General features: G+C 38.5%; 1 protein-coding gene across 11 annotated transcripts in view; it reads right to left on the bottom strand.

Moving 5' to 3' along the window:
• The window catches only part of AKAP13 (A-kinase anchoring protein 13), a 321,024-nt gene that overhangs the window by 59,360 nt on the left and 235,732 nt on the right, over window positions 1-25,932 (bottom strand). For 5 of the 11 annotated variants that reach the window (XR_005357033.1, XM_038532759.1, XM_038532760.1 and 2 more), the window contains 6 exons: window positions 19,563-19,933; window positions 17,280-17,333; window positions 14,079-14,144; window positions 12,018-12,210; window positions 8,924-9,032; window positions 3,546-3,674 (listed from right to left, as the gene is read on the bottom strand). Coding sequence is in view for 10 of the 11 variants with exons in the window: in XM_038532759.1 (XP_038388687.1) it covers window positions 3,546-3,674; window positions 8,924-9,032; window positions 12,018-12,210; window positions 14,079-14,144; window positions 17,280-17,333; window positions 19,563-19,933 (922 nt within the window). In the remaining variant the exon portion in view is untranslated. The remainder of the gene's footprint in view (window positions 1-3,545; window positions 3,675-8,923; window positions 9,033-12,017; window positions 12,211-14,078; window positions 14,145-17,279; window positions 17,334-19,562; window positions 19,934-25,932) is intronic. The other 6 variants (XM_038532767.1, XM_038532769.1, XM_038532765.1 and 3 more) reach the window with 5 other exon arrangements.

Here is a 25,932-nt window from a genome sequence, read left to right as displayed (position 1 = left end):
AATTTAATCCAGGATCCAAGCTAGTGAGCAAACCCCAAACCAACATGTTCTTCTCCATGATCAAACACACGAGACATGTTTAATTCCTGTTCTTGCCAATGCTCCATTTCCAAAGGCCATCTTTCTGAGATGACATCAAGGAAGAACATAAAATCGAAAATTAAATATATTCTATATGCTGTTCATTTTGCTTTCATAAGTTTCCATACCAAAAGATCTAGCTATTGTAAATCTAATATTTTCGTGAGCATTCTTGGAAATGGATTAGTGGACAAGAGAAGAGCATCAGAGCTGGCTTCTAAGTTCCTTGTCTTATTACTAATTTGGGGTGAGATCTCTGGATTTCATTTCCTCATCTGTGAGACGAGGGAGTTAAAACACATGGTAAGGTCTTTGCCAGGCTGACACTGACAATGTGCAGGGCAGATGCATTCTTCCTTCTTCCATGACTATCAAACCATAAAGTGAAACAGGTCGTTAGAAGTAAGGCCAGGTCAGACAGCAGGGCAGCAAGTGGAGCAATCAGAAGGAACACTACATTATTTTATCTACAACATGTTAATAAAGTTTGAGTTACTTCAGAACTTAGATCAGTGGGTCTCAAGAAATGGTTTCCAATTTTAGGGGATCAGGTATAGAAATACTTTCTGTGCATAACTCCAGGTAGACAAGAGCTGTCGAGTACCAATGTTGTTATAATGTGAATGGGACACACACTTCTTCCTTCAGGTGGGTTTCAAGGATCTGAGATTACTGTGAGTCAAATTTTAGTTTGATAAAGATTTGAAGATGTTCCACTACCAGATTCCCAGCATTTAAAACTCTTAAATGTCCAACCTGTTCTAGATTCTGAACAGAAATTCAAAATGGTAGCTAATACTAAGTAAATAGCCAACAAGTGTTCTAAGTCTTCTTTCTATGGTTCTTCCTCTTACCAGCTTGGGTTCTTCTATTTCACTTATAATATGTGGTAGTAACAGCCAGTTGAGAAAGATGAACCGAATAAGAGTTAATCTGGGATCTGTCCGAGTTTCTGTACGATCTGTACGATCCTCTTGTCAGGTGTGAAATTGTCAGCAGTTTAACCTCAGATGCTTTAATTTACTTAAAGAACCAAGTGTAGTTTAGGATCAGTGGCTTTAAAATCTTTTCCATCCAAGGGACCTTGCATGATAGAAGCAGCATTAAATTCTCTCATGCTCCCAGGACTCTGATGTATAGTAAAGCAATCACCTAGAAAGTTAGCACCCTAGTAAGATGAACAAGGAGAAACTAAAATCCACAATGAGGAAAAATACCAACCAGCAAAGTGCCCAGCCAAGAACAAGCTCCCAGTACATTTCTGTTGAATAAATTAAAAACTGAACAAATATGTGATTAAGTACTAGGAGAATCTATGACTCTTACAAGGATTTCTAACATTTTTACTGCTGAAAAAATTTTAATTCATTTGCTGTGACTTCCTAGATGTGGTTCTGAAAACTGATTAATTCACCAATACATCTCAGATTCCTAAAGTGTCATTAAGTCTTCAGAGAACCTAATAGTATGAAATAACCAATGTTACTTCTCTGGTACAATCATAGACAAAAGCACAGAAATCTGTCACTGATGTTGGCCTGCAAAGTACTATTGCAGGTCAACAGCGTATTTCAACTAGGCTTTTCTTAAAGTCCTGAAATAACCTGCAGACCTAATATACTATAATATTCCAGGGTCAGAACTACTGGATGGACATGGTCAATATTTTCCAAAGTATGTTTCATGGAATACTAGTCTTGTGAGGTGTTGTGCATAGTCAGGCACATTTTGTGGTTATCTAGCTAATAACTTTGGGAAACAGCTCATTGAACATGCTGCCTTGGAAATTCACAATGTACACATTAGCCTCTGAAACCAGCTTAACTGGAGTTTCCTAAATTTATGTGGCCATGAACCAAACCAAACCTTTCTTTTTTTCCTCTCTCTTCTACCTCCCTGATGCTCACTGGTATTTGTGAGTTTAAGTAACATATTTTGAGGAATGCTAGATACTTGGTTCAAAGATCTCTTCAAGCTTCTACAACTTTTATGATTCCATCATGTTGGGTGAACTGTATAACCAGTGCTGTTTTACATCAATAATTTTATATTAGTGGTAGAAGGAATGCCACTGGGACCTTTGTTGTAGTTGCCATATGTGGACCTATTTCCCTGGGTGTATCACAAATATTTTCAACTGAAATAGGCTTGAGAATTTCTGAACACTCAAAGTTTTAAGTAGACTTTCGCAACTTCCCTATTACAACCAGTATAAAGATCTCATGCTGTGCCTACTTACCAAACATCTTTTAATTGTGAAAAAAGCACTAAATGTAATAAGAGAGAAATTTTAAGAGAAACTGACTAAACTTTGTGTTACTGTATTTAAGGTACTTTGTGTTACTGTATGTAAGGTACTGTAAGAACAATGCAAAGATGTCACTCTGAGCTTAAATTGCTTAATTATAAAATTATAAAATTTTAATATTTAAATAAACAAATACTACTGAAATGTATAGGGTCAGCAAGTGGTAGGAATTAGGGTGTTCAATTATATGAATACTGTAATTCTCTGAGACTCATCTGGTTATATTAAAACAACTCATTATTTACCTTTATTGTAGAAATGGTTTTTTTCCATTAAAAGCAGCAATCCTGAAATATTCCAGAAATCTTGCATAATTGAAACCCGCAATTTTCATGGGGAGGGGAGAGAATTCCTTTCCTTTCCTAGCTTATTAAAACTGATACTTTATAAAGTTTTAAAACTAGGCATTATCAAATGAGAATACACTAATCCTAAATCCATACCGTAGGAAAACTATTGAAAAATAAAAGTTGCAAAGGAGAGAAGGTAGGAAGGGAGGAAATAAATCTGTAACTCTCATCCCCTATTTCATGGGCTATAATTATAATCTCAAAGGAAAGGTATTTCTTTCTTTCTTTCTTGTTTTTAAAGTAATCTCTATGTCCAACTTGGGGCTTGAACTCCTAATCCCAAGATCAAAAGTCACACGCTCTTGCCAGTGAGGTGCCCCAAGGGAAAGGTATTTTTAAAGACATGTCTGAAAAGTGAGAAGAAAAAAAGCTTAACATTAGCTTTTAAATACCACAGGTGGATATCCAGATGTCCCATGAGACCAAAAAAAAAAAAAAAAAAAAAAAGAAAAAGAAAAAGAAAAAGAAAAAAAAAAAAAGGGCAAACCAAGGAAAAAATGAAATTTACATGATCAAATAGAAAGCTTTGTGAAATTAGTGCTCAGTAGTACAAAAGCTACCAGGTGGGATAGGAACACATCCCTGTGCCCTGGAATCAGGCCCCCGGATCAACCAGTGCAGGTGGTATACAGAGGACAAAAACTGTTTCATCCAGATTAATTTTTAAAGTGAAGCATGAAGACACATAATTTAGAAATGGTGGCGTGCAAGGGGCTAAATAATGTCTTAGTATGAAGCCAATAGCACTTGCAGCACTGGTCAGACCCTTTGGAGAGCAGTCATGGACACTACAGTTGCTTACTTACTATGCAACTCCTCCTCATCATCACTGGAGTAAGAAGAGCCAAGAGAAAAAAGAGTTTTAGACTTAAGGAGATGTGGAGAGATGTGGACGGAGAAGGAGACCCGCCTTGCCGGCTGCATCCTTGGCTGGGCTGAGAAAGTGGGTTAACAGAAGATGTTAGCACAGCAGACTGTTCCAGGACAGAGTGAAAGGCACCTCAAATTATGCTGAATGGAATAATGTCACTAGTCTGTTTGATTGCAGGAAAGGCTGTCTAGGGGAACAACATATTTGTTTACATTTTCATCTTTATTTCTGAATACGCAAAATTCTAATACAGCTTAAATAATTCATCCAACAAACACCTACTTGGTAGAATAAGAAATCCTACTGTGGGTAAAATGCTATTAAGACAGCATTGCATGCTACAGAGAAATTGTTCATGATAGGAAGAATCAATATATTTGGCAAACCTCACTGTTGTACTGTTCTGAGATACTGCCACAGCCACCCAACCTTCAGTAGCCACCAAATCTGAAGGTAAGATTCTCTACCAACAAAAAGATTATATATAATTCACCAAAAGCTCAGGAGATGGTTAGCATTTTTTTTTAGCAGTAAGGGATTTTTTATTTAAAATATGTGCACTGTTTTTTTAGACATCATGCTATTGCATACTTGACTAGAACATAGTGTAAATGTATCTTTTATATGCACTGGGAAACCTAGTAATTCATCTGCCTTGCTTTATTCAGATACCTGCTTCATGGCGGTGGTCTGGAGCGGAACCATGATACCTTGGTGGCACACCTAAATTAACTCACTTACTGAATTCCCAGTCTCCTTTTAGTGTCAACTTTGAGATTACTTCTCCCTAGTAAAGCTGTCTCTGCTGGATGTTCCTGTAAAGCCCAATGTTTCTTTCACTTGCTTTATTTATCACTTCATATTACACACACCTGTTCTCTTGTGGAGGGAATGTGGTGAAGAAACTGTATCTATAAGCTCATCCCTCTCCTACCACTGTCTAGCCTGGTGCCCGGCAAAGAGTAACTCAAATGCTTGCTGAATAAACACATTAATAAATGAATTTCCCTCTAAAAGCTCAGTGTCCTAAATGAAATGAAAAAACCCCATACCAACTGAATGTTCCACATAAATACTAAGTGATGTCTGTCAGCAGCCACGTCACGTGACAGATCAAAGAACTACTGACACGAATACATGTACACTGGGTTTTTTGGCAGTGACCACCTAGTATAAAAAGTAAGGCATCCTCTTCATGTGCTTTCTAAAGTTACTTCGAAATGTGAAGCAAGGGATCCCCGGGTGGCGCAGCGGTTTGGCGCCTGCCTTTGGCCCGGGGCGTGATCCTGGAGACCCGGGATCGAATCCCATATCGGGCTCCCGGTGCATGGAGCCTGCTTCTCCCTCTGCCTGTGTCTCTGCCTCTCTGTCTCTCTCTGTGTGACTATCATGAATAAATAAATAAAATATTAAAAAAAAAAAAAAAAAGAAATGTGAAGCAAATTCAGGAAATGAAAATGAGCTTTCTTATTACACAAAATATAAAAGCACCCCCCCTTTTGTCACAATTTCATGGATCATACGGAGAAACCTATTTGTATGAGTATCTAAGGAGTATCCTCAACATATATGGAACATATTTGTTCTTTGTGATAACACACTCAGAAAACTGAAGGCAAAATGATTTCTCATTAAAAGCCTCTGAAATCTATCTAATGGGTATACTGTCCTTTTAACATCACTGCCACTAATGTGGTTAGGGCCCTTCCAGGGATACAATCAATCAAGCACTTTCTCTGTTTGTGAGCATCTTCTGAGTAGAAGCAATGAGATGTTTTAAAATATACTCTTGGAAAGGGATCACCTGTAATAATGGAATTATGCTGTATGTGCAAAAACAATGTTTATTCTTAAGTTCTATCAAGAAACCATCCATGTCTGCTGGCAAGCTGAGAGTCTCCACTCCATCCTCTCTGATGCAAGAAGAAGAAATAAGGACAAACCCATCTCTGGGAGCAGTTTCTCTGAGGGCAATCCTTCCAGCATTTCCCCACATGATGCAGGAAGCTGCAATGCTATTCTGATTCCCTAAAAATGAGCTGGCAAGATGCATTCATCATGTTCCCACTGAGGCAGCACAGCCAAGACATGTGAGGACAGCTCCCCACCTATTGTGGTTCCCAAGTAAGCTGTCGCCTACTTTCCACCCCCAAAAATGACACAGAAATCCATTAGTCACCACCTTTACTCAGTATTTTCCTCTGCATGAATGGATTTCAAAAAGTGATCCCACCTTAGAAATAACATTGAGTTTCTCTTCTAGAAAATGACCCAATGAGACATTCCAGACAAGAGGCTCAGGAGACATGTATTTTCAGAAATGCCCAACTGTTAACAGCTATGAAATACTGTGGTAGAGGCAGCTAATTTTTTTGAAGGAAGAAGACATAGCACAGGTAGAGGCTGGAAGTAGTGAAATAGGTAGATTTTAGAAAGTATTTTGTTCCTAGAAAAGTGTACTCCTAAGACACAACCACTTAAAGACAATGAGGCATGGTGTTCTCCTTTAACATTTAAACTCCAGTCAGAGACAGACTCTGGCACTGTTCTAGGCACCAGTACCTAGTGAAATCAATGAACTCACTCTGTAACAGAAACAACTGCTGACTGTAAGCCAGGAAATACACTAAGGATTTTATGTAAATGCACTTTTAAGCCTTACCAACATTATTATCCCTGTTTAATCAAGTAACAGAAAGGATTTCACTATTTAGCCCAAGGTCACATAGCCACCAAATGTGTGCTTACAGTAAAACATCAATTAAAACATTTTAAGTGTACTGAATACTTTAAGCTTTAAAAATTGCTGTGTAGATTTTAATTACGATTCTTTCAGCTAGGAAGATCATGATCAGAGATGAATCATGCAGAGTATTTAAGTGATTTGGAATGGAAAATTTAAGTCTGTGGCAAATTGAGGATCAGGCCAGTGATCCTGATGCTTAAAGGCACAGCACATGGGACACCAGGTTTAGCCTTCTGTTCAACTGCCAGGACTTTTACATCTGTGAAAAAATTTATGTTTCTAGAGCAGAATAAAAAAAATACACTTGGGAAAATTAATTGTACATGGGGAGGAACTAAGGATAAGCAGTATCATTAGAGTTGATTAACCCTCCAATTACAGCATATGCTAACTCAGGGAAAGTGTGAGGCTAACTAATTTATGACCTAATCATTCAAATGTGCACAAAATGTGCAACATAAGTCACAATGAGGGTACCCTCTTCTGATCAAAGGATTAAACTCTTGCTTAGAGCTCTACTGTTGACAACAGTCTGCTAACTCATTTCAGTCCTCTCAGCGAGTGGACCAGAAAATTTCCCAGCAACAGGAGGAAAAGCTCTATGTGCCAGAACTCCTGGCACTCTAGGACAGTGTTTTCTGGGAGTTAGCTGCATTATTTATAGTGTTTGGCTAGCAACTGAAAATAGTCAAAAACCATCTTGCTTTTTGGAGGAAAAATTAATGAAGTGTTTCATGCACGAGGCAAGAGAGTGTCACAAAATATAGGAAAAAGCTCCCTCTGTGGGACACATTCTGTTGGTGTTGTTATCTGTTGCTATGGGAGTAGACTCTCCACTATGACACCACATTCACTAGTCATGGAAGGAGGCTAACACAGAGCTGAAATGTCTCACTTCAGAGTGCTTTTCTATCTGTGGCTAATGAACTCTAGTACTCCAGGATTATCAAATCCATTATTAACTATTTTGTTATAATGATTTTCATTCTATACCAGCAAAACCTCTATTTCAAAGCCAAACTGAAACAAAACCAAAATCCAAACAAAAACAGGAAAAGCTATTCCAGTTGTAGTTCTGTGGGATCATCATCTTTGAGACTATGTCATTAGTAGGCACATCTTTATAGTCAAACAGGCCAGATCTGAAGTACTGGTCATGAAAATGAGGACAAGGGTAACAATTAACTCTCATGTCTTAATTCTACAGTGGAAGTTAAAAAGATGACGCCTGCAGTAAGTCTTGAACTGAGATAGAACACCTCCCTAATGTAGGGCAGCTACTTCTGTCCCCAACTCTTTTAAGATGAGTTATATCAGGGGACACTGAAGAAGCATCAGAAACACCAGGAGAGTTTATTTATTCCCTCTGCCTCAGCCTGCTTGAATACATGGACTTTCAGCAAATAATGGGGACAATCTAATCTAAATGAATGTCTAAATCTTTATGTCATGATCTCAAACTGTACTCGTGGAAAAAAAAACATACCAACCAAGATTTTAAAACTAAAATAACAACCAAGATTTTAAAACTAAAATAAAAAGGTGGGGTTTCTCAAAGAACAAGCTATCTTTCCATGGCAAACATTTAGATCCAATTCAAATATGTTTCTGAGCATCTTTTATTTGCAAAGGCCCTGTGCTTAACGGATGCCAGACATCTACCTAATGGGTCTAATGGGTCCTAAACCTGCATATAGCTCCATTCATATTTGCAGATGTAATCCTTTTGGTACAGGCTTAACCAACTAAAAATGTATCTCAGTCTTTCTTTGTCCTTCATGATCTGGACATTTTTGAAGATTTCAGGAAATTAATATCGGTTAAAATGTGGATAATAGATGAGAATATCTTCAGATATAACCTCATTGTGTTTGTAGCTTACTCTCCAGTGTTTCAGAAAAACACTTAAAAAAAAAAAAAAAGACTTGAGAAGGAGAGAGAAAGAACGAGTGGTGGGGAGCAGCAGAGGGACAGGGAGAAGCAGACTCCTTACTGAGCCTGCTGTGGAGCAGCAGCTGTGGGAGCCTGATGTGGGGCAGGACTCGATCCCAGGATCTTAAGATTAAAGATTAAAGATTAAAGATTAAAACTTGAGCCAAAGGCAGATGCTTAACTGACGGAGCCACCCAGGTGCCTCAGAAAAATACTTTAAAGGAAGTGATAGAGGAAGAGCGATTGATAAAAAGTTATGATTTTGAGAAGATATATCAAACGTTTAACATCTGGGACTCCAAATGAAGAATATATGGTAATTCTTTGTAACTATTCTTAAAGTCTGGAATTACTTCAAAATAAAAAATTTTCTAAAATCTGTGTCAGGTTTAGGCCCAAGACTATAATGCATTTAATGTACTAAAGCAATTTTTAGCAAAAGGAGGAAGATCCCCAAACTAAACTGTATATCACCTTTTCCATTTAAATGAGCCACTCAGGAGAAGTGGCAGGCGAATTTTGGAAGGTAATATTACAGAGTCTTAAAGTAAGAAGAATGACAAAGTGTTTAAAAAATATTTAATTTAAAAAAATAAAAAATATTTAATTTAAAACAAAAGAGGTAATATACTCACGGTCCAACCCTGGATGGCTGATTGTCATTAATGAGATGGATTTTGTTAATGGAGAAGAAATGGCTGATGTACAGTAATTGAATCCCTGTTGTTTAGATCTGTGACATGCCTGGGAAGTACAAAAAATTTTAAAAAATTGAAGAACAGGTTCTGAATACATCTTATTATTTCTAGATAAGCACAAAACTTTACCTTCCAGTCCAACCTAAGAAAAGGCGGCAGTTCATGGGAGGGGTAACAGCACAGGCTCTATAGGCAGATACACTGGATGCAAGTCTGCCCCTGCTACTTAACAGCTGTTTAACTTCAGAGGAGTTACTTAGCTTTGAGCCTTAGTTTTCTTATCTGTAAGATGGAATAATGGAGTGCCCATCCTGTACAGTGGTTTCATATCTGTCATAATACCTAATAATGTTTACTAGTACATACTTAGTAAACATCTGCTGAATGCATAATTAGATAAAAATAACTTCACTGGAAATACCAACACACATATAGTATTGCTCTTGTTCTTCAAAAATCTAAATATCCTTTCTAGAGGTATAGGAGATACCAATAGTATTATTCTGATCTTAATGAGTTGGAAACAAAGCGGCAAGTAAAAGGTTTTAAGATCAAGAGCCAGGCAGCCATTCATCTGGGAAGAATTCTAAATCTTTCCTTTTCTTTTCTAAGATCAGACTGCTTCTACATGAACATGAGGGGGGCTGAAATTGGTAATTTACTGCCTTTAGTAAATTCACAGCAGCCATGTAATGCAACCAGCTGCAGAAGCTCCTGTAATAATGCCCCTAGGAGAATAGTCCACCAGTGTGTACTGGCATACTGCTGGTGGTGAGGGGCTCCCTCTCCTTCTGTTCTGAGACGGCCATTTCAAGTTGTTAGCTGACTTTACTTGGCATGAACCACCCCCTTAACAGTAGGCTAATATCTGCACATGCTCAAAAGGAAGCATTGAAAATCTGTTACTACCATGAATTCAACTCCAGTGTGCCAAAGACTTCTGATTATTTAAAGCTTGTTCCATGTGTAACCATGGAGTCTGAGGCAAACAGTTGCTATGTTTCATATACAACCGTGAGGTCTGAAAAATGAGCTCAGTGAAAGGCAGAGAGCTTTAGCAGGAAGCTGGCTGCTGGCGACTTGTCCAGATCAGAGATACCAGCAGCTCAAAGACCCACTCTGAGGCTGCACACAAGATAAAAACTGTGGGTGAGCAGAGAGTTCCAGAAAGGCTAATGAGCACAGGAAAGCACGAAAATGTCAGCAACTTCATCTAGAAAGACTAAATCAGAAAAGCCATTTTAGAAAGGCTTCAGCAGTAACTGATACCACTTATTAACAGACAGGGTCCGCTGTCCAATTCCTAGAAATATGTTTCAGAAAAGGTTTTACATAACAATATTAAGAAAATTAAAATGTTCCCATTTCCTCATTAAAACTCTCCAACTTCAAAAATGTGGAGAAAAGCAGTGAGAGTAGCAGCCAAGAATTCTGAGGTTAACGTTGTCCAGCCAACGGCCAGTTGTGAGGCCTTCGGCAAGTGCTTCAAATGGGCATGAAGTTCTCACACACAAGGCCTTATGTGGAATCTGAAGGGATATATTGGCTCTAAGTCTAAGATTCTGTTCACAAACCCACAACTTTGGTATTTTGCCTGGTCTTACAATGGACTTCCAAAGGATTCTATACACATGAAATGTGGTTTATTCTTCAGACTCCTCACTTACCAAAGATGCACTTGGCAAGCTATGAAAGAATTGTTTTTATTTTTCACTCTCTTTTTCTGTTACCATTAGGTTGAATAAATTTAAATCATTTGCTTCAATAAATATATTCTCCATTTTTTTTAAAATTTATTTTTATTTTTTAGTCATCTCTAATCACAGGGCTTGAACTCTCAACCCTGAGATCAAGAGGCAGCCAGGTGCCCCTATTCTCCATCTTCTTGCTATTTTTCTTAACCCTTTCTAAAGTGTCAGGCTCAGAAGACATGGGAGATGGGGAAGGGGGAGAAGTGGCAGAATTCCTTTGTGCCTTCAAACTGATTTTCGTCCGGCCAAAATTCTCTTGGACCTTCATGTAAGTAATACATTCATTATTAAGGTAACCCCCCAGTGTCCAATTTCTATTCGATCATATCACTGCTACGTAATGGGGTGTAACAGAACATTAAATGTCTACATAAAATCCTGTCACCAACTCAAGTTAACAGGCTGTTTTGACATTTTTGTTAGCTTAATTAGATACGGTTCCTTCTATTTCTACCTAAAACTCCAGTCATCTACTCAAACACAGGTGTTTAACTTTGTTGTCTGTTTAATTAGAAATGTTTCATTTGCATGTGTATCACAGAATCCTCCCAGAAATCAAGTGAAAGTTCTCTGGGCCCAAGTGGAAGATAAAGTACCAGGAGCCCAGGGTGGGAGGGTCTAAAAGCTTATGATTCTAGTTCTCACGGCAAACTCCCTGTACCTGGTGGTGAGTGGCAGAAAGGCCCTCGAGGGTGAGCACTGGGAAAGTCACCTGACTGGCTGAGAGAAGACCAGGCCCTCCAGTAGGGAGTTCCAGGTGAGTGCCAAGGGCAGGCATGAAGAGATCATCAGTGGGGAGGGAGTACAGATGTTTTCTGAAAATTCTGACAGTGATGGGAAGCAGAGATGAAAAAACAGCCATTTTCTAGGCAATGTGAGAAGACAAAGATTTTTTTCCCCAGGAAGGGATAGGGTTTTGAAAAATTAGGTAATTTTATGTAACAACTTCAAGACTCATTTTACTATTGGGATGATAAAAGAAGTCCTCAGATAAGAAGGAAAAATTCAATTACACATCCTGGGTACTTTCCTTATTTAAAAACGTCTGCTTTGATGGAACATTTAAATCAGTGCAGATTAAAGGTATTCTTGAATTAGTGTTAAGTGCTAAAAACTTGCTTTGTGCTAGACTGAGTATATGGTATAATGGGTAAGCAATCACAGCTACTAGACTTCTATTAATCTAAGTCTTGCTTTTTTTGTTCCTCATGTGAGGACACATGTAGGGAAGCATAAATTTTTCCACATCAGCAGCCAGCATATATCCACTTTAGCCTTACCTGCTGATCAAGCATCCTATGTTCTCTCTGGCCTGATTCCAGATCCTCTTCTGAAAGTGACACCAAAGAGTCACCCCTTTCTTCACCATTGAAAGGGTGTCTGAGTTCTTTGGTGTTTATGGAGTTTACATCTAGGGATGAAGATGGCTTGTTTCCGACACCAGCTCCTCCTGTCAAGCCTTCTAGGCTGAAACTGAACACAGAGTAAAGGAGTTAATTCATTCTATTTCTGAATCTCAGAAAGGAAGGAGGACACGAAACTGCTCTGGGTGTATCTCCCTGCTGATATATCATTTCTATGTCATCTAGCAAAGTTATCGACAAGGGCAAGGCACAAATGAGTGCCAACTATCTTTACCCCCCAACAGGTGTTGGTACGCCGAGAAAGAACACTGCACTGAGATTTTCTTATCTTATTCAACTTGTTCAAATGTTGGCCATCTAAGGTCATTTTCTCAAGATTTTTTTTTTCAATACACCATATGGATAAGACCGTAGTATCTTACTGATCTTTTATTTATGGGTGGTTTTCCTTGACCTGACGTAATTAATCTTTGCCAAAGTCTGAGCTCAGCCAATACCAAAGAATTAAATGGCATGGAGAAAAAAGATGCATAAGTAACTTTCAGAAGATAAACACGGAGACTCAGACTTGCCCTTGAGTCAGTTAAGTGGATCTTTACAACTTTACATTCAACTACAGTCTAGCTGACCTTTATAATTTCACAGGTACGTGTCTACTCCAGAAACCCAAGTGTTACTTATGAGCAGTATCATCTGTACATCTGGTTGGACAACAATTGCTTTACAGGTTCCCGGAGAACCGTCAACTGCAGACAGATGCATAGGCCGCCTTAAAGAATGAAATGCTGAAAAGCTACTAAGTCTAAGAGTTTTAATCTTTTGGTTTTGATATTGACCAAGAAAAGGGGGGCAAACTTAGGGCATGGGATGCCTGGAATAAAGATTCTGTGGTCTGCAAAGTGAAAAAGCTTTTTTTTGTTGTTGTTGTTGTTGGTTGTTTGTTTTTTGCAAACAGGAGACTACAAAGAGTAGTTAGCATCTCTCCGCCTTGGGGCACTAGCCAGAATAATCCACATCTGTTGCAGTTGCAGTGAGAACTTCTTTAAAATAAGCAAGATTGCAAAATATAGCTGTAGCAGACCACGTTCTTAGTTACAAGCAGCTGGAAATGCATTTGAAGGTAAACTGAAGCTATTCAGTTATCTCTGCTCAAACTGTACAGTTAGTTCTTACAAATAATCCATGTGTGCCAATCCAGAGGGCTTGTATTTGCTTTTTTTATTTCATAAATTACTTATTATGAACTGAAACCATATGCTTCTATTTTTCTCTAGTGGGTAATTTAAACAATGGATTTTGTTTTTCTTATTTCAATATGACAATAGAAATCATGATTAAATGTTAAGTAAATATGTCTCTGTGAAACTCATTTTCAATACCAGGGAGACAGGCTAAGTGAAGAAGAAATTCAGTTTCTATTGTGAATTGTCTGTAAAGCCTGAGAAAAACCAGTCTATCATTACCCACAAAACTTAATCCTAAAAGTGTTTTAGTAATTAAATCTGGCTGCTTAGCTAAGAGAAGAATATGAAACAATGAGGAATCTGTGATTTTGGAAATCTAAAGAGATTGGGGGATTTGGAAACAAAACAGAAATAAGTGCATCTTATTAGCTGCCTTGCTTCTGTCACTGTTTTCCTCAGGATGTGGGAATCCCCAGGTTCTGGAAATTAGGACAAACCAAAACCAAGCAAAGACATGATCTACTTTATACCATAGATACAAGTCTGTGCAGAAAACACCAAATCTCCAGCCACTTGAGACAAATAGGATGCATCAGGGTACACCATCCACCTCCTAGTCCGTACCCCTTCAAATGGATTAGTGATGCCCATAGCAGAGGCAACTCAACACAGTGCTCACAAAGCAGGATGCCATATGCATTTGAGCCACACAGAAGCAAGCTCCCAGCCAAAAGCCCAGGTGCCATATTTTATGATTCCCCCTTTGGGGGCTGGACATGTAACAATACCATACCTTCTGTAATTAAAGTCAGCACTCAGGGCAGCAGAGTATTGCACACCAGAGGGACACCAGCTCATACTGGGGATGACATCAAAGGCAGAAACAGAAATGGAGGGAGAAAAGAGGAAACAGCAATGGGGTTATTGGGTTTGAAAAGAAAAGCCATAGTTACAGACAGATGGATTTATTTGATCATCAAAAAAAGGAACATAACATTTAGAATTTAGAAAAAGGCTAGAACAAAAACGACAGAAACTTAAAACTGCTCTACTCATACCCATCTAGACAATGTGCTGGAAATGATTATGTGAGTTTGCCACAGGGTAACAGCTCTGAACCAAGAGTGCTCCCTCCTCAGGTATTGTCCAGAGGCATCCCCATTACTAGAGACAGTCCCTCTGTACGCTCTGCCACACTACTCTCAGACCTCTGTGGCCACGGTGATAATCCTTAACTACACTAAACTCACCTTTGACTAAAAGGGACAATGACAAATTACACTGGGGTAGGATCAATGGGTCATGAGTTTTCTTCACATGTTTCCAGTTAGGGTCCATCTAAGCCGGAGGTCTCCTGAGTCTTTCCTAATAAGGATATCCTATCAACACTCACACCCATCTTTAAACCCTACTCACTAAGTTCTTGTGATGAAGATATGCCATGTCACACTAGTCACATTTCCTTATATTTTAATGATAATGAAAGCACGTATTTTTTTTTCAAAAGAAAAGGAATTCTATGGTACTGAGTGAGAACTGTCTTAATTTTAGGTTTGCATCCATCTTTCCAAGATGAAAAAAAAAAAAAAAAAACACTCCATTTAATCATCTACTTTGATTATCTTGGCACTGGTATTTACCCTTAAGCAGGAGGGATAGAAAATCTAGGGTTGGAAATACCATGTAAATATAACTAAAAACAAACAAACAAAAAAATCAAAATATCATGTACTCTGTGAAGGTTGCTGCATCAAGTCAGGATTTTTGACGGACAAATAAAAAACCAGTCAAAAAATACACCACTACCATTTGGGGCCTTAAAAATCTAAGTGATGTATTTTTGTTTTCAGAAGGGGATAAGAGTAACACCCACTCAGCTCCCTCTGGAATCTTGCAAATGGGAAGATGTGCAGACCCCAAAACCCTTTGAATACTCTGAATATACCTAATAACTTTGCTTTGTTGATAAGTGGGGGTTTCTGACAGATGAAAAGACACAAGGAAAATGGCGGGAGAATAAACAGAAGAGCTAGCCCTATGAATGTTCTAAAAATACATCTTTAATATCACTTAAAAATAATTTCAAGAGTAAAACACTTAAAATCAGGTTAAATTAAGAGCACAAAGCTCACAAGGGCAGAAGCAGAAAGGAGAAATATGCATCTAAGACACATCTCTAGTCTGATAAACGAAATCAGACTGATTTATAATTTGCTTGTGCAAGGGAAGCAAGCCTCGATATAAGTTACAAACATGCACAAGACTAAGAAGTCCATTCTCTGAAATTATTAACTTCATTGTGAATCTCCAAACTGTTAATAAAAATTAAAAAAACACCCAACTTCTTAAAAACACATGTTAATCAGCAACTGAATATACATTACCAAATTATCATTAAAAAAATAAATCTCCTTCTACAGATTTAAACATCCCTCTACTCTCAGAAAGTGATAATGCTGTGAGAGAGCAGGGTGAAATTCAGGATAATGAGAATGCTGAGAGACAGGAGACAGAAGGAGGGATATGACAACCATCCTGAGGCTCCAGGAAGGAAGCTGCAGGTGGTGCTCAAGCAGCAGCAGACCTGCCCTTCCTTCTTAACAGAGAACTCGGATCATAAGAGTGGTTTGTAGGGTTTTTTTTGAGAGCCTCCTAAATTTCCTCAGTTCCTCAATTAGTGGAGGTGACATTTAATGGTTCTTTGACCTTACTTTGAGAGTTCGGAAATTCTAGATTTTTAAAAAACAAATATTCTGCTCCCCACCTGTTAACACTTGTGGGAATGTTTCAACTTTACTAGCTAAGGCTTCATATAAAATTTTAAATTATACTTCACATTCTTCCTGCAGAAAAATGACTAAGGGTGAGACGGTACCTAGCTCTATCGTGAAGCTTGATCTGTACGCTGAGACTGTATCCAGCAACTTGTCATCTTCCACTGTCAACACATGCACACTTTTAATAAGTTCACACTGAAGGCTTTAACAGAGAGCCAAACAAATCTCTAAAGGTCTCAGATTCTTCTGAAAGGGGCACTTAACAACGTGTTCTCCTGGGAGAACAACTCAGCTGATCCATGATTACCTGAGATTCACGAGAGTATTTGTATTCAAACTCAATTTTGTGTCTGAAATCAGGCATTATAGGAAGTACCCACTGGAAAAAGACAAAGCCGGGAGGATTACTATGTGCCAGCTTCCCAAGGAAGGGCTTCAGCTCAGAACTGAAAATACCTCTTCACAAATGTCTCCCAATATGACAAGCTATGTGTAATTCCACCACCATTTCTGGATTTCTGAATTTCCATCCCCTGCACCCCCCCCCCCCCAAATAATGGAAGGAAAGGTCACTAATGATGACTTCTGAACAAGCAGAGTAAAACTCAGTATCTGAAAAGCAAATTGGCACTTTTTGGCTAGAAAGGACTATTCAGCTTATAAATTACTAATTTCTAGTTTCAAAATGTTACCTGACAAAAAATAATTAAGGAATTCAGACTGTGAGATAAGCTAACGTGCCTTGTTTTCAGAAATGACTGCATCAACAATGGAGTGGTCAGTGGGCCTAGATGTGTTGAAAATGTGTTAGGGCCTGTGTGCCAGCACACAATTTTTTTTTCCTTCCCCCTTTTCTGAGGGTGGGGGAGGAGGAAGAAATAGTACTCCCCAGGGTCCCTCAGGCACAATCAATGTGACTTTGAATTCTCCTAGGGAGAGTTATCACAGTGATATCTGAACACCAGTAAGTACAAGACAGAAAAAACATTAACAAAATTTTTTTAAAGATAAAAATAGAAAACTTCAGATTCATGAAACCATTTCATATGCAAATGAACATCAGAAATTAATAAATACCTATATTTTATTTGCTTGAAGCAGATGTGGCATTTTAAAAATAATCATCATGTTTAATCATGGCTTAAGCAAAATGAGATGCTTGTTAGTATAAGCTCAGAGGCAACACAGTTAGTCCATCAAGTTAGTGAACTCTGTACCTTCTCCTATGAATGGGAGGTCTCCTGACAACATCCCCAAGAACTCGCAATGAACTGAAAATGAATGGTGGAAGAGGTCAGTGTTGAGATGAAACACAATGAACACAAATGCATGAAGCATACAGACATCACAAAGGGGGAGACTCAGGCCACAGAGATACAGAGAAACAGTACAGGAAGGCAGGAATGAAAGAATGTGGAGTTAGAAACACAGGAGAACCAAAAAGGCCTGGCAGCCTGACAATTTCTGGGGAGGATCACTCTGCTCCCTCCTTGCTCCAAAGAGGTAGTAATCAGATGACAAGGAATGAGGTTTATTAACTCATACAAGTAAAAGGATTTTAACATTCAAAGCTTTAAAAGAATTTCTTAAGGCTTTAAAACTCAGGTTACATTATATGCAGATTAAGCATTAGCTAAACCAATAATTCCAGTCCATCCACCATCTCCAGAGGCATTGGGGCAGTGGTGAGAGGGATGGCCAGTGCTAGACTCAAACAGGAGATGCCATGATATTACACAGGTTGCAAATATGAATAATTAAGTGAAAGGGTTCTAGTCTTCATTGTCTTAAGAGCACCATGTAATCTTGGGCAAATCATTCAGTTTGAGCTTTAATTTCCTCATCTGGGCTAGAAGATCCATAGTCACAGACAACTCTGAAATCAAAGTCACAGTGACAGGATCCATAGTGGGTTATAAAGAAAAATGGATTGCATTTATAAACTCTCATTTCTTGATGCCGTTATCATCTTTGACAGAATGTCCTGTCAAGAGGCTACTCTTGACTCAGGAAAAGAATTCCACCTATAGGGATCATTCCCCACATCCTTATTTACTTATTTTTTTAACTAGTATGAATGTTTTTTTTTAAAAGTACAGCGTGAAAAAGCTGGGAAGGAAGGCTAAAAAAAACTGTTTATATAATTTATGCTTTCAAATGTACATAAAAACTATCCAGGAGATAGATTTTAAAAATAGTATCCTGCACTCTACCAAAGAATAATATGGAATCACAGAAAAGGCACTTAACTAGGAGACCAGAAACCTAGATTCTACTGACCTCACTCGGTAAGTGATATCAACTATTGGCAGCAGTCTTATCTGCACAAATGCAGACAATGCCACCTGACTCAGCATTTGGACTGGAAAATCAGATGGGATACTGTGTTATTAAACACGTCCAAGAGGAGTAGCACATGAGGAAAGTGTAAAGTATTGCTGGGAGCTCCATGAAGGTGGGGACTCTGGCTCATTCACCTGTGTCTCTAGAACCTAGAAATGTCTGGCATGTAGTGGGTGCTCAATATATTCTGGCTGAATAAAAGAATAAACGAGTGAATGTCAGCAGATAACACGTACCTATAGTTTTGAAATCTGAGCCATGTTTAAGGAAGTAGAGGAATTAAAAAAAAAAAAAAAAGCCCTAACCGTCCCAGGTGAGGTTTATCACACCACCTGTTTTAAAACAACAGTCAGCCTGCTCCCTTAGCTTTTCCTCCTCAAGAAAGTAGCTCTGGAGTAGGCACAACTATACATACAGCAGGCATCATGGCATTTGTTTGCTGGAGTGAAAACCGTCTGCTTAAATTCGTGTAAGCAGCCTCTGGTCAGAAGGCAACTCCACACTACCCTCTGATAGCCTGCTTCCAAACTGAACGGCTGAGACTGGGTCACGTGTAAACACGTCCCTAACAACTGGAGGATATGTGGAAAAATATCAACCATTCAATGATACTGAAGGATTCTTTTGCTCTTTTATGATTAAATAATCATTTCAACTCTGTCAAAACTTTCTGCATTAGAAATGGACAGCAATTCTCAGGAAGCACGTTGAAAACAGATAGTATTAAGACTAACATTTCATGTTTAGTTTTTAATCTGAAATTGACAGGACACTATTCCCTCCACAAGTTTTTAATCTATGAATTTTATTAACAAATGACTGTAAGCATTGAATACCCACCATGTAACAGACCTACTTCACTTGCAGTATTTAGAATTATTATAAATATTCTGAAAGGCAGGTATTTTCCAGATGAGAAAATTAAAGCCCAGAGGAGTCAAGTAACTTGCCCATGCAAATATATCTATATAATGAGTTAACAGAGCTGGGGTTTGAACACAGGTTTTCCTGATCCCAAAGCCCATCTGCTTTTTTCCATACCACGGTGTCTCCTAAATTTTTTTTTTTTTTTTAACCACAATAACACCAAGTCACAGCATCAGAAGCAAGCAGACACTGAGAAATGAAACCAACAGCCCCCGCCAGGTCCACCTCACCTGCGCTGGTTCATTTCAGCATCACTGGCCGCGTTCTTCCCAGGACCCCAGCTGTGCCTCCGGAAAGGGGACAGCGAGCGCATGGAGCTCCTCAGTACAGAGCAGTTCGCAGGCACCTCGGTGATGCTGTCCATCTCCTCCTCCTCCATCTCACCTGAGCCGGCAGCTTCACCCTCGCTCTCTCGACCCTCAGCTCCCACCCCATGGCTGTAGAAGCCGTCAAGACACTGCTGATCTCTGGACCTGTTCAAATTTGAAATCTGGGGGAGGGATACATCACTGCCATGAGAAGAATGTCGATCCAAGGAAGCTGTGTCGTCAGTGGAAGAACTGGATCCAGTGATATCACAGACCAACTGCTCTTCCTCGGGCTGTCATGGAGAGAAAATATGCACAGATGAAAATGGCAAGGCGTCATAATTCCCGAACCAAGAGTGGCTTCCTGGTGGCTGCACAGTGGGTAGGATGGGCAAGACCCCAATTGGCATCAAACAGGTGTTTCCTTTTTGAAAGCATGGTCACAGTTGGATTCAAATAGCCCCTGATGAAGGTGTGGTCTAGGTCTGTGCTCTTTCTACCCTCTTATTAGAGGTACACAGACCATTCCTTTCTTACAGCGGAAAAGCATCCAACTCAGGTTCAGGTTGGTTGCACAGGCCAATACCACCAACTGAAACAAAGAGAACTTATGTACCCAGGCTTTCTACTGTGTGAAAACTCTAAATTCATATCCTATTAGGTTTAATTTTTCCCACAAGCTTTAACTAAAAACACGGTTGACTGCTTGGCTGCCATAATGTTCTGAAGTTAATAGTCCAAAAGCAAGTCTGTAATTATTTTAAGAGGCCTTTTGAAAAATGCAGAATAGCTTATAACCCAATCTAAAATCTGCCATGAAAGCCCACATTCTGGGCCATGAATGCCTACATGGAAGAAATCTATTCATTTCACTGGGAATTGGCAGTGTTATCAAGCCAAATAGAACATAAAATAATCAGTCCTGGCAACGGAGTCTTTAGTAAGTGATGATGCTCTTTCCCTGGTCAAACTCTGGAGCCTAAGAGAAAAGTACATTTTGATCCCAGTAGCCCTGACATTCTCTGTTTCCACAAACACCAGAGCACATAATTGGATAGGTGAGGGAAAGATGAGCATCCTGATGCTCAGAAGATGAATTTATCTGGAAGATACATAGAAGTGTCTAGAAGATGCATGATCACACTCTTGAATTTGGGCACTGAACTCTTAACATCTTTATTGTGTTCTAGGACAGGGAGCAGGGACTAGGGAAAGGCATTCTGTGGTTTATTTTTCCTTCTTTCCAGTCTAATCAAAGTTTTAATTTAATTAAGAGTGAAGAAACTTACAGTTCTTTGAGAAAGCTTTTAATAATTATGAGAACTAATGAGACTTTTAGCTTTGGAATAGAAAATAAGACCTAAAAAAAAAAAAAAAAAAAAAAAAAAGAAAAGAAAATAAGACCTATTCAAGAAGGAGAGTATTTTCAAATATTTACAGTAACACTTCAAAAGCATTCTCTTCCAGCTCATATGAGCTTTATTCACTCTGTGGCATCCGGTTTCCTCATTTATTTGATCTGAAAATGATGGTAAAGGATGAGACTAATAGGGAGATGTGGGGGTCACTAGGACCCAGACTGGTTCTCAGTCCTTCCCAATACACAGGTGGTGAACAGCAAGAACAAGATGTGAACTCAGGCAGATTTCAACTACAACTGCCCTGTTCTGTTCCCCCTCATCATCTTTTAAAAAATTCCTGCAAGGGGCGGAGGGTGCCTAGGTGGCTTAGTCCGTTAAGGGTCTGCCTTGGGCTCAGGTCATGATCCCAGGGTCCTGGGATGGAGCCCTGTGTCAGGTTCCCCGCCCAGAGTGGGGCGGGGGGGTGGGGGTGGGGGAAGAGAGTCTGCTTCTTCCTCTCCCTCTGCCCCTCCACCTGCTCATGCTCTGCCCCCACCCCCAATGAATAAATATATATTTTTAAAGATTTTATTTATTTATTCATGGCGGGGGCGGGGGGCAGATGCTCAACTGCTGAGCCACCCAGGCATCCCAAATGAAAAAACCTAAAAAAAAAATTCCTGCAAGGACAAGATCTTGAAGTTCTGTGTTCCCTCCACTGGGTCACATTGTAAAGTAAAACAATGTTTTAACCAACTAGATTCTAAAATAGGGTAGGTATTATTTCAAATTAAAATCATCAACCATTCTTTTTAAATTAGTGGGGATTAACTCGCATGTGTAATAAGCATCTATCTTCTAGTAAGACATTAAAACAAGCTGGGAAAATTATTGGTGGCCTGTTTGTACACACTTTAAAAAAGGATAACTCTGTCTAGCATATATCCTCAACAGTGTTGATCCCGGTGTGTGCTAGAACATCTGTGTACTTTTAACTCTGATAAGCCAAACTAAGCCCCTAAAAACTAAATAATCAGGGAGTTTTCACAGTAAATACCTGAGTTCTTTAGTCCTTGCACTCCTAGTAAGAATGAAGCTCACACTAATATTACGCTCAAGTTTTTTTTTTAATTGTACCTTATTTTTTAAAGATTTATTTATTCATAAGAAACACACAGAGAGAGGCAGACACAGGCAGAGGGAGAGGCAGGTTCCCTACAGGGAGCCCGATGCCGGACTCAATCCCAGGACCCCAGGATCACGCCCTGAGCCAAAGGCAGATGCTCAACCACTGAGCCAACCAGGTGCCCCTTTATTGTATTCAATTCTTATTATGAGCTTGTGGTTATTACTTGAAAAAGGGAAAAACAAGACAAATTCAGTAACTGACGTAAGTCTTCATTTCTAAGTATTGAGGCAAATGGTTTTTCTTTAATGCTAGATCAAATCTAAAAGAACGCTCTAAATTACTTTTTCCCCAAGACTTATGTGCTCTCAAAAGAATTTCCCAGCTTTATCATGTCTTTATACTATCCTGGCAGAATAGAAAGCAGTCAGGGGTGTGACCAGAAACTAGGAATATGGTCCTAGTCTTTCTATACCTAGGTATGTAGCCACTTTCTCAATTTGTCTATCTAAGATGATGATCTTTTAGATCTAAAGATACTAGACCTTACCAAAGGCTGTTGCAAATTACTATTTTAATAGTGAATAGAGGGGAAAAAAGTGGGGTTTTTAAGTGTTTGGATTTTTTTTTTTTTATTTCCTTCCAGTCCCTGAATTTATTAGTGCTTTAGTTCTTAGAAGAACCATTACTTTCATCATTCTCCACACTCATCACAGAAAGTACCAGGTTTGAGAATACTGTTTTTCCATTTATATATCAGAAGGGGGAAAAGTTCTGGCTGTTGTCACATAAGAGACTGTTCCATGCCTAATATTTGAAGCCATTCTTAATAGTTTTTGAATTATGTGCTGGTCTTTCTTTGAGACTTCTTTTCTCTTAAAACGTCTGCTAATTAAATGACTTTCAGAGACTTAGAATATTAGTCCTGATTGTCTGGAGAAAAGGTGCCACGGGATCAACTTAACTAGCACATTTAAAAAAAATATGATTTTGACTCCATGTAAATCAAATGCACTAGTTACACTGATCCCCTGGCACCATTATGACTGTTACTTAGACATACATGCAATGTGACTATTCCATAAATGTGAGTAATGGTTATTTACTAGATATTCACCACATGGGAGGCTCTGCACTAAGTGATGTAGATGTGTTTGTTCTTTTAATATTTGATTTAGTAGATTTTTTAAAAAAGATTTTATTTATTTATTCATGAGAGACAGAGAGAGAGAGAGAGAGAGAGAGAGAGAGAGGCAGAGATGCAGAGGGAGAAGTAGGCCCTCTGTGGGGAGTCTGATGCAGAACTCAATCTCAGGACCCTGGGATCATAACCTGAGCTGAAGGCAGACACTGAGCCACCCAGGAACCCTGATTTTGGTAGATATTCTTATTCTCATTTTATACATGAAACAACTGAGGTCCAGTGAGGTTACATAATAAGATTCTAATTTAACTGGTCTGGGATAAAGGCCAGATTATTTTTCTTCTTCTTAAAGTGATGATAAAATGTTTTAAAAAATTAAGATCAACTCCAGTCCTAAATGTAAAAGCTAAAATTATCAATGTCCTAAAGGAAAACAACTTGACTAGGGGCAGACAAATCAGTAGCAGAAGAGGACACAGGTAATAGCAATGGCCATAAAAACTGGATGAATTATACTTCACCAAAATTCTAAACATTCAGTATATCAAGACACATTCATGAAAGCAAATAGGGAAGCCATGTACTGAAAGAAAATATTTGCAAAACATAAATCTAACGAATGACTGGTATCCAGGATACATATACACAATTCCTATTTCTCAACAAAAAGACAAACCAATTTCTTTTAATGGGCAAGAAACATGAACAAGACATTACACAAAGGAAGATACACAAGTGGCCAATAAACACATGGAAATGTCTTTAAGAGTATCGCTGGTTGTCAAGGAAATGCAAATCAAAATGAGCTACCACTACATGCACACCAGAAATGCTAAAGTCAAAACAAAACAATCATACATGTTGATAAGAACATGGAGCAACCAAAACTCTCATACATTGCTAGTGAGAATGGAAAATGATACAATCACTTTGGGAAAAGGTCTGGCAATTTTTTATAAGACTAAACCTACAGCCACCATACGATTCATCAGTTCCTTTCATCTACCTAAGAGAAATAAGAACATTTATATTCCATTCCTATGAAGCTCTGAAATAAGGAAAATTAACCAGTGACAGGAAAAAATTTAAACAGTTATTGCCTCCAGGGAGTTGGAGAGGAGACAGAGAAGGGACATAAGGAAACTTTCCAAAGTGAAGTAACAGCCTGATGCAAATGGGGGTTTGGGTTACAAAGATGAATGAACTTGTTAAAAGTCGCTGAGGTGCAGCTATTATGGGAAAAAGTATGTAGATTTCTCAAAAAATTAAAACTAGAACTGCTCTATATAATCTAGCAATATCCCATTTCTAGGTATATATCCAAAGGAAATAAAGCCACTGTCCTGAATAAGTATCTGCACTCCCATGTTCACAGCAGCATTATTCAAAGTAGCCAAGACATGAAAATATCCTAAGTGTCCATGAACAGCTGAACAGGTAAAGAAAATATTATTCAGAGTTAAAAACAGAAGGAAATCCCACCATTTACAACAACAGGGATGGACCTTGAGGGCAACATGTTAAGTGAAATAAGCCAGGCAAAGACAACTTTTACATGATCTCACTTCTTTATGGAATTCAGAAATGGTAACTCATAATAACAGAGAATAGAACAGTGCTTCCCTGGGGATGGAGGGTAGGGGAGAGGGGGAGATGTTAAAAGGAACAAACCCTCAGGAGACAAATAAATGCTGAAGACCTGATATACAGCAGGATGACTACAGTTACTAATAATGTACTGTATACATGAAATTTGCTAGGAAAGTAAATCTCAAGTGTTCTTACCGCCTCCTCAGAAAGGTAACTGGGAGGTGATAGATACTTTGGTCTCATTGTGGTTAGCATTTCACAATGTAGGTCTATCAAAGCATCATCTTGTACACTTTGAATATGTACTATTTTTGTCAATTATAACTCAATAAAGCTGAGGGAAAAGTCACTGAATGGTAGCCTTCACACCGTGCATTTCACGGTGTATAGATTTTATAAAAAATAAAAAACTATGTACACATATGAATTCTAAGTATTTGGGGGGTAAAAGTGGATTGTTAATCGAATTCAGCAATTAGATGGACAGGTGTGTAGAAAAACGATGGACAGATGCACATGTGTGTAACAAAGCAAATATAATAAGGTAATGGTAGAATCGAGGTGGTGGGTGTTCACTGTATAGCTCTTCCAACTTCCCTGTGTTTCAGCATCTTCTCAATAAAACACTGGGGGAAAATGCCCTACTGGCTCTCTTCACCAACAATTATACTAGATAGGAAATATACAGGTACAGAGAGAGGGGTAATCATTATGTAAAAAAAATATATATATATTATATATTTATATATGTATATTCTATAAATATATATGTATATAGATATAAAAACAACTATGCACTTTCTATCTTACAACTACACCTTAAGGAATGTTTGATATTGTCAAAATACTAGTTCTTTAATTTTAATAACTTACTCATTAAATTAAATTGTTGTCTATAAGACACAAGGCATTCTGCTATGTGCCTTGGAAAATAACAGCTCACATTCTGAACACCTAATATTGCCAACTGTTTAATCCATTTGCGTGTGATAATTTATTTAAGTATCTAAGCACGTGATAGCAAGCTGTTTCACAGTTCGAAATTATAATAATTTTCAATACTTGTGCATGAACGATAATAGTTTTCTGATT

The sequence above is a fragment of the Canis lupus genome, chromosome 3 (genome assembly GCF_011100685.1).
Source record: "Canis lupus familiaris isolate Mischka breed German Shepherd chromosome 3, alternate assembly UU_Cfam_GSD_1.0, whole genome shotgun sequence".
In the NCBI taxonomy this organism is placed as follows: domain Eukaryota; kingdom Metazoa; phylum Chordata; class Mammalia; order Carnivora; family Canidae; genus Canis; species Canis lupus.
This window is presented reverse-complemented; position numbering and strand designations above follow the sequence as displayed.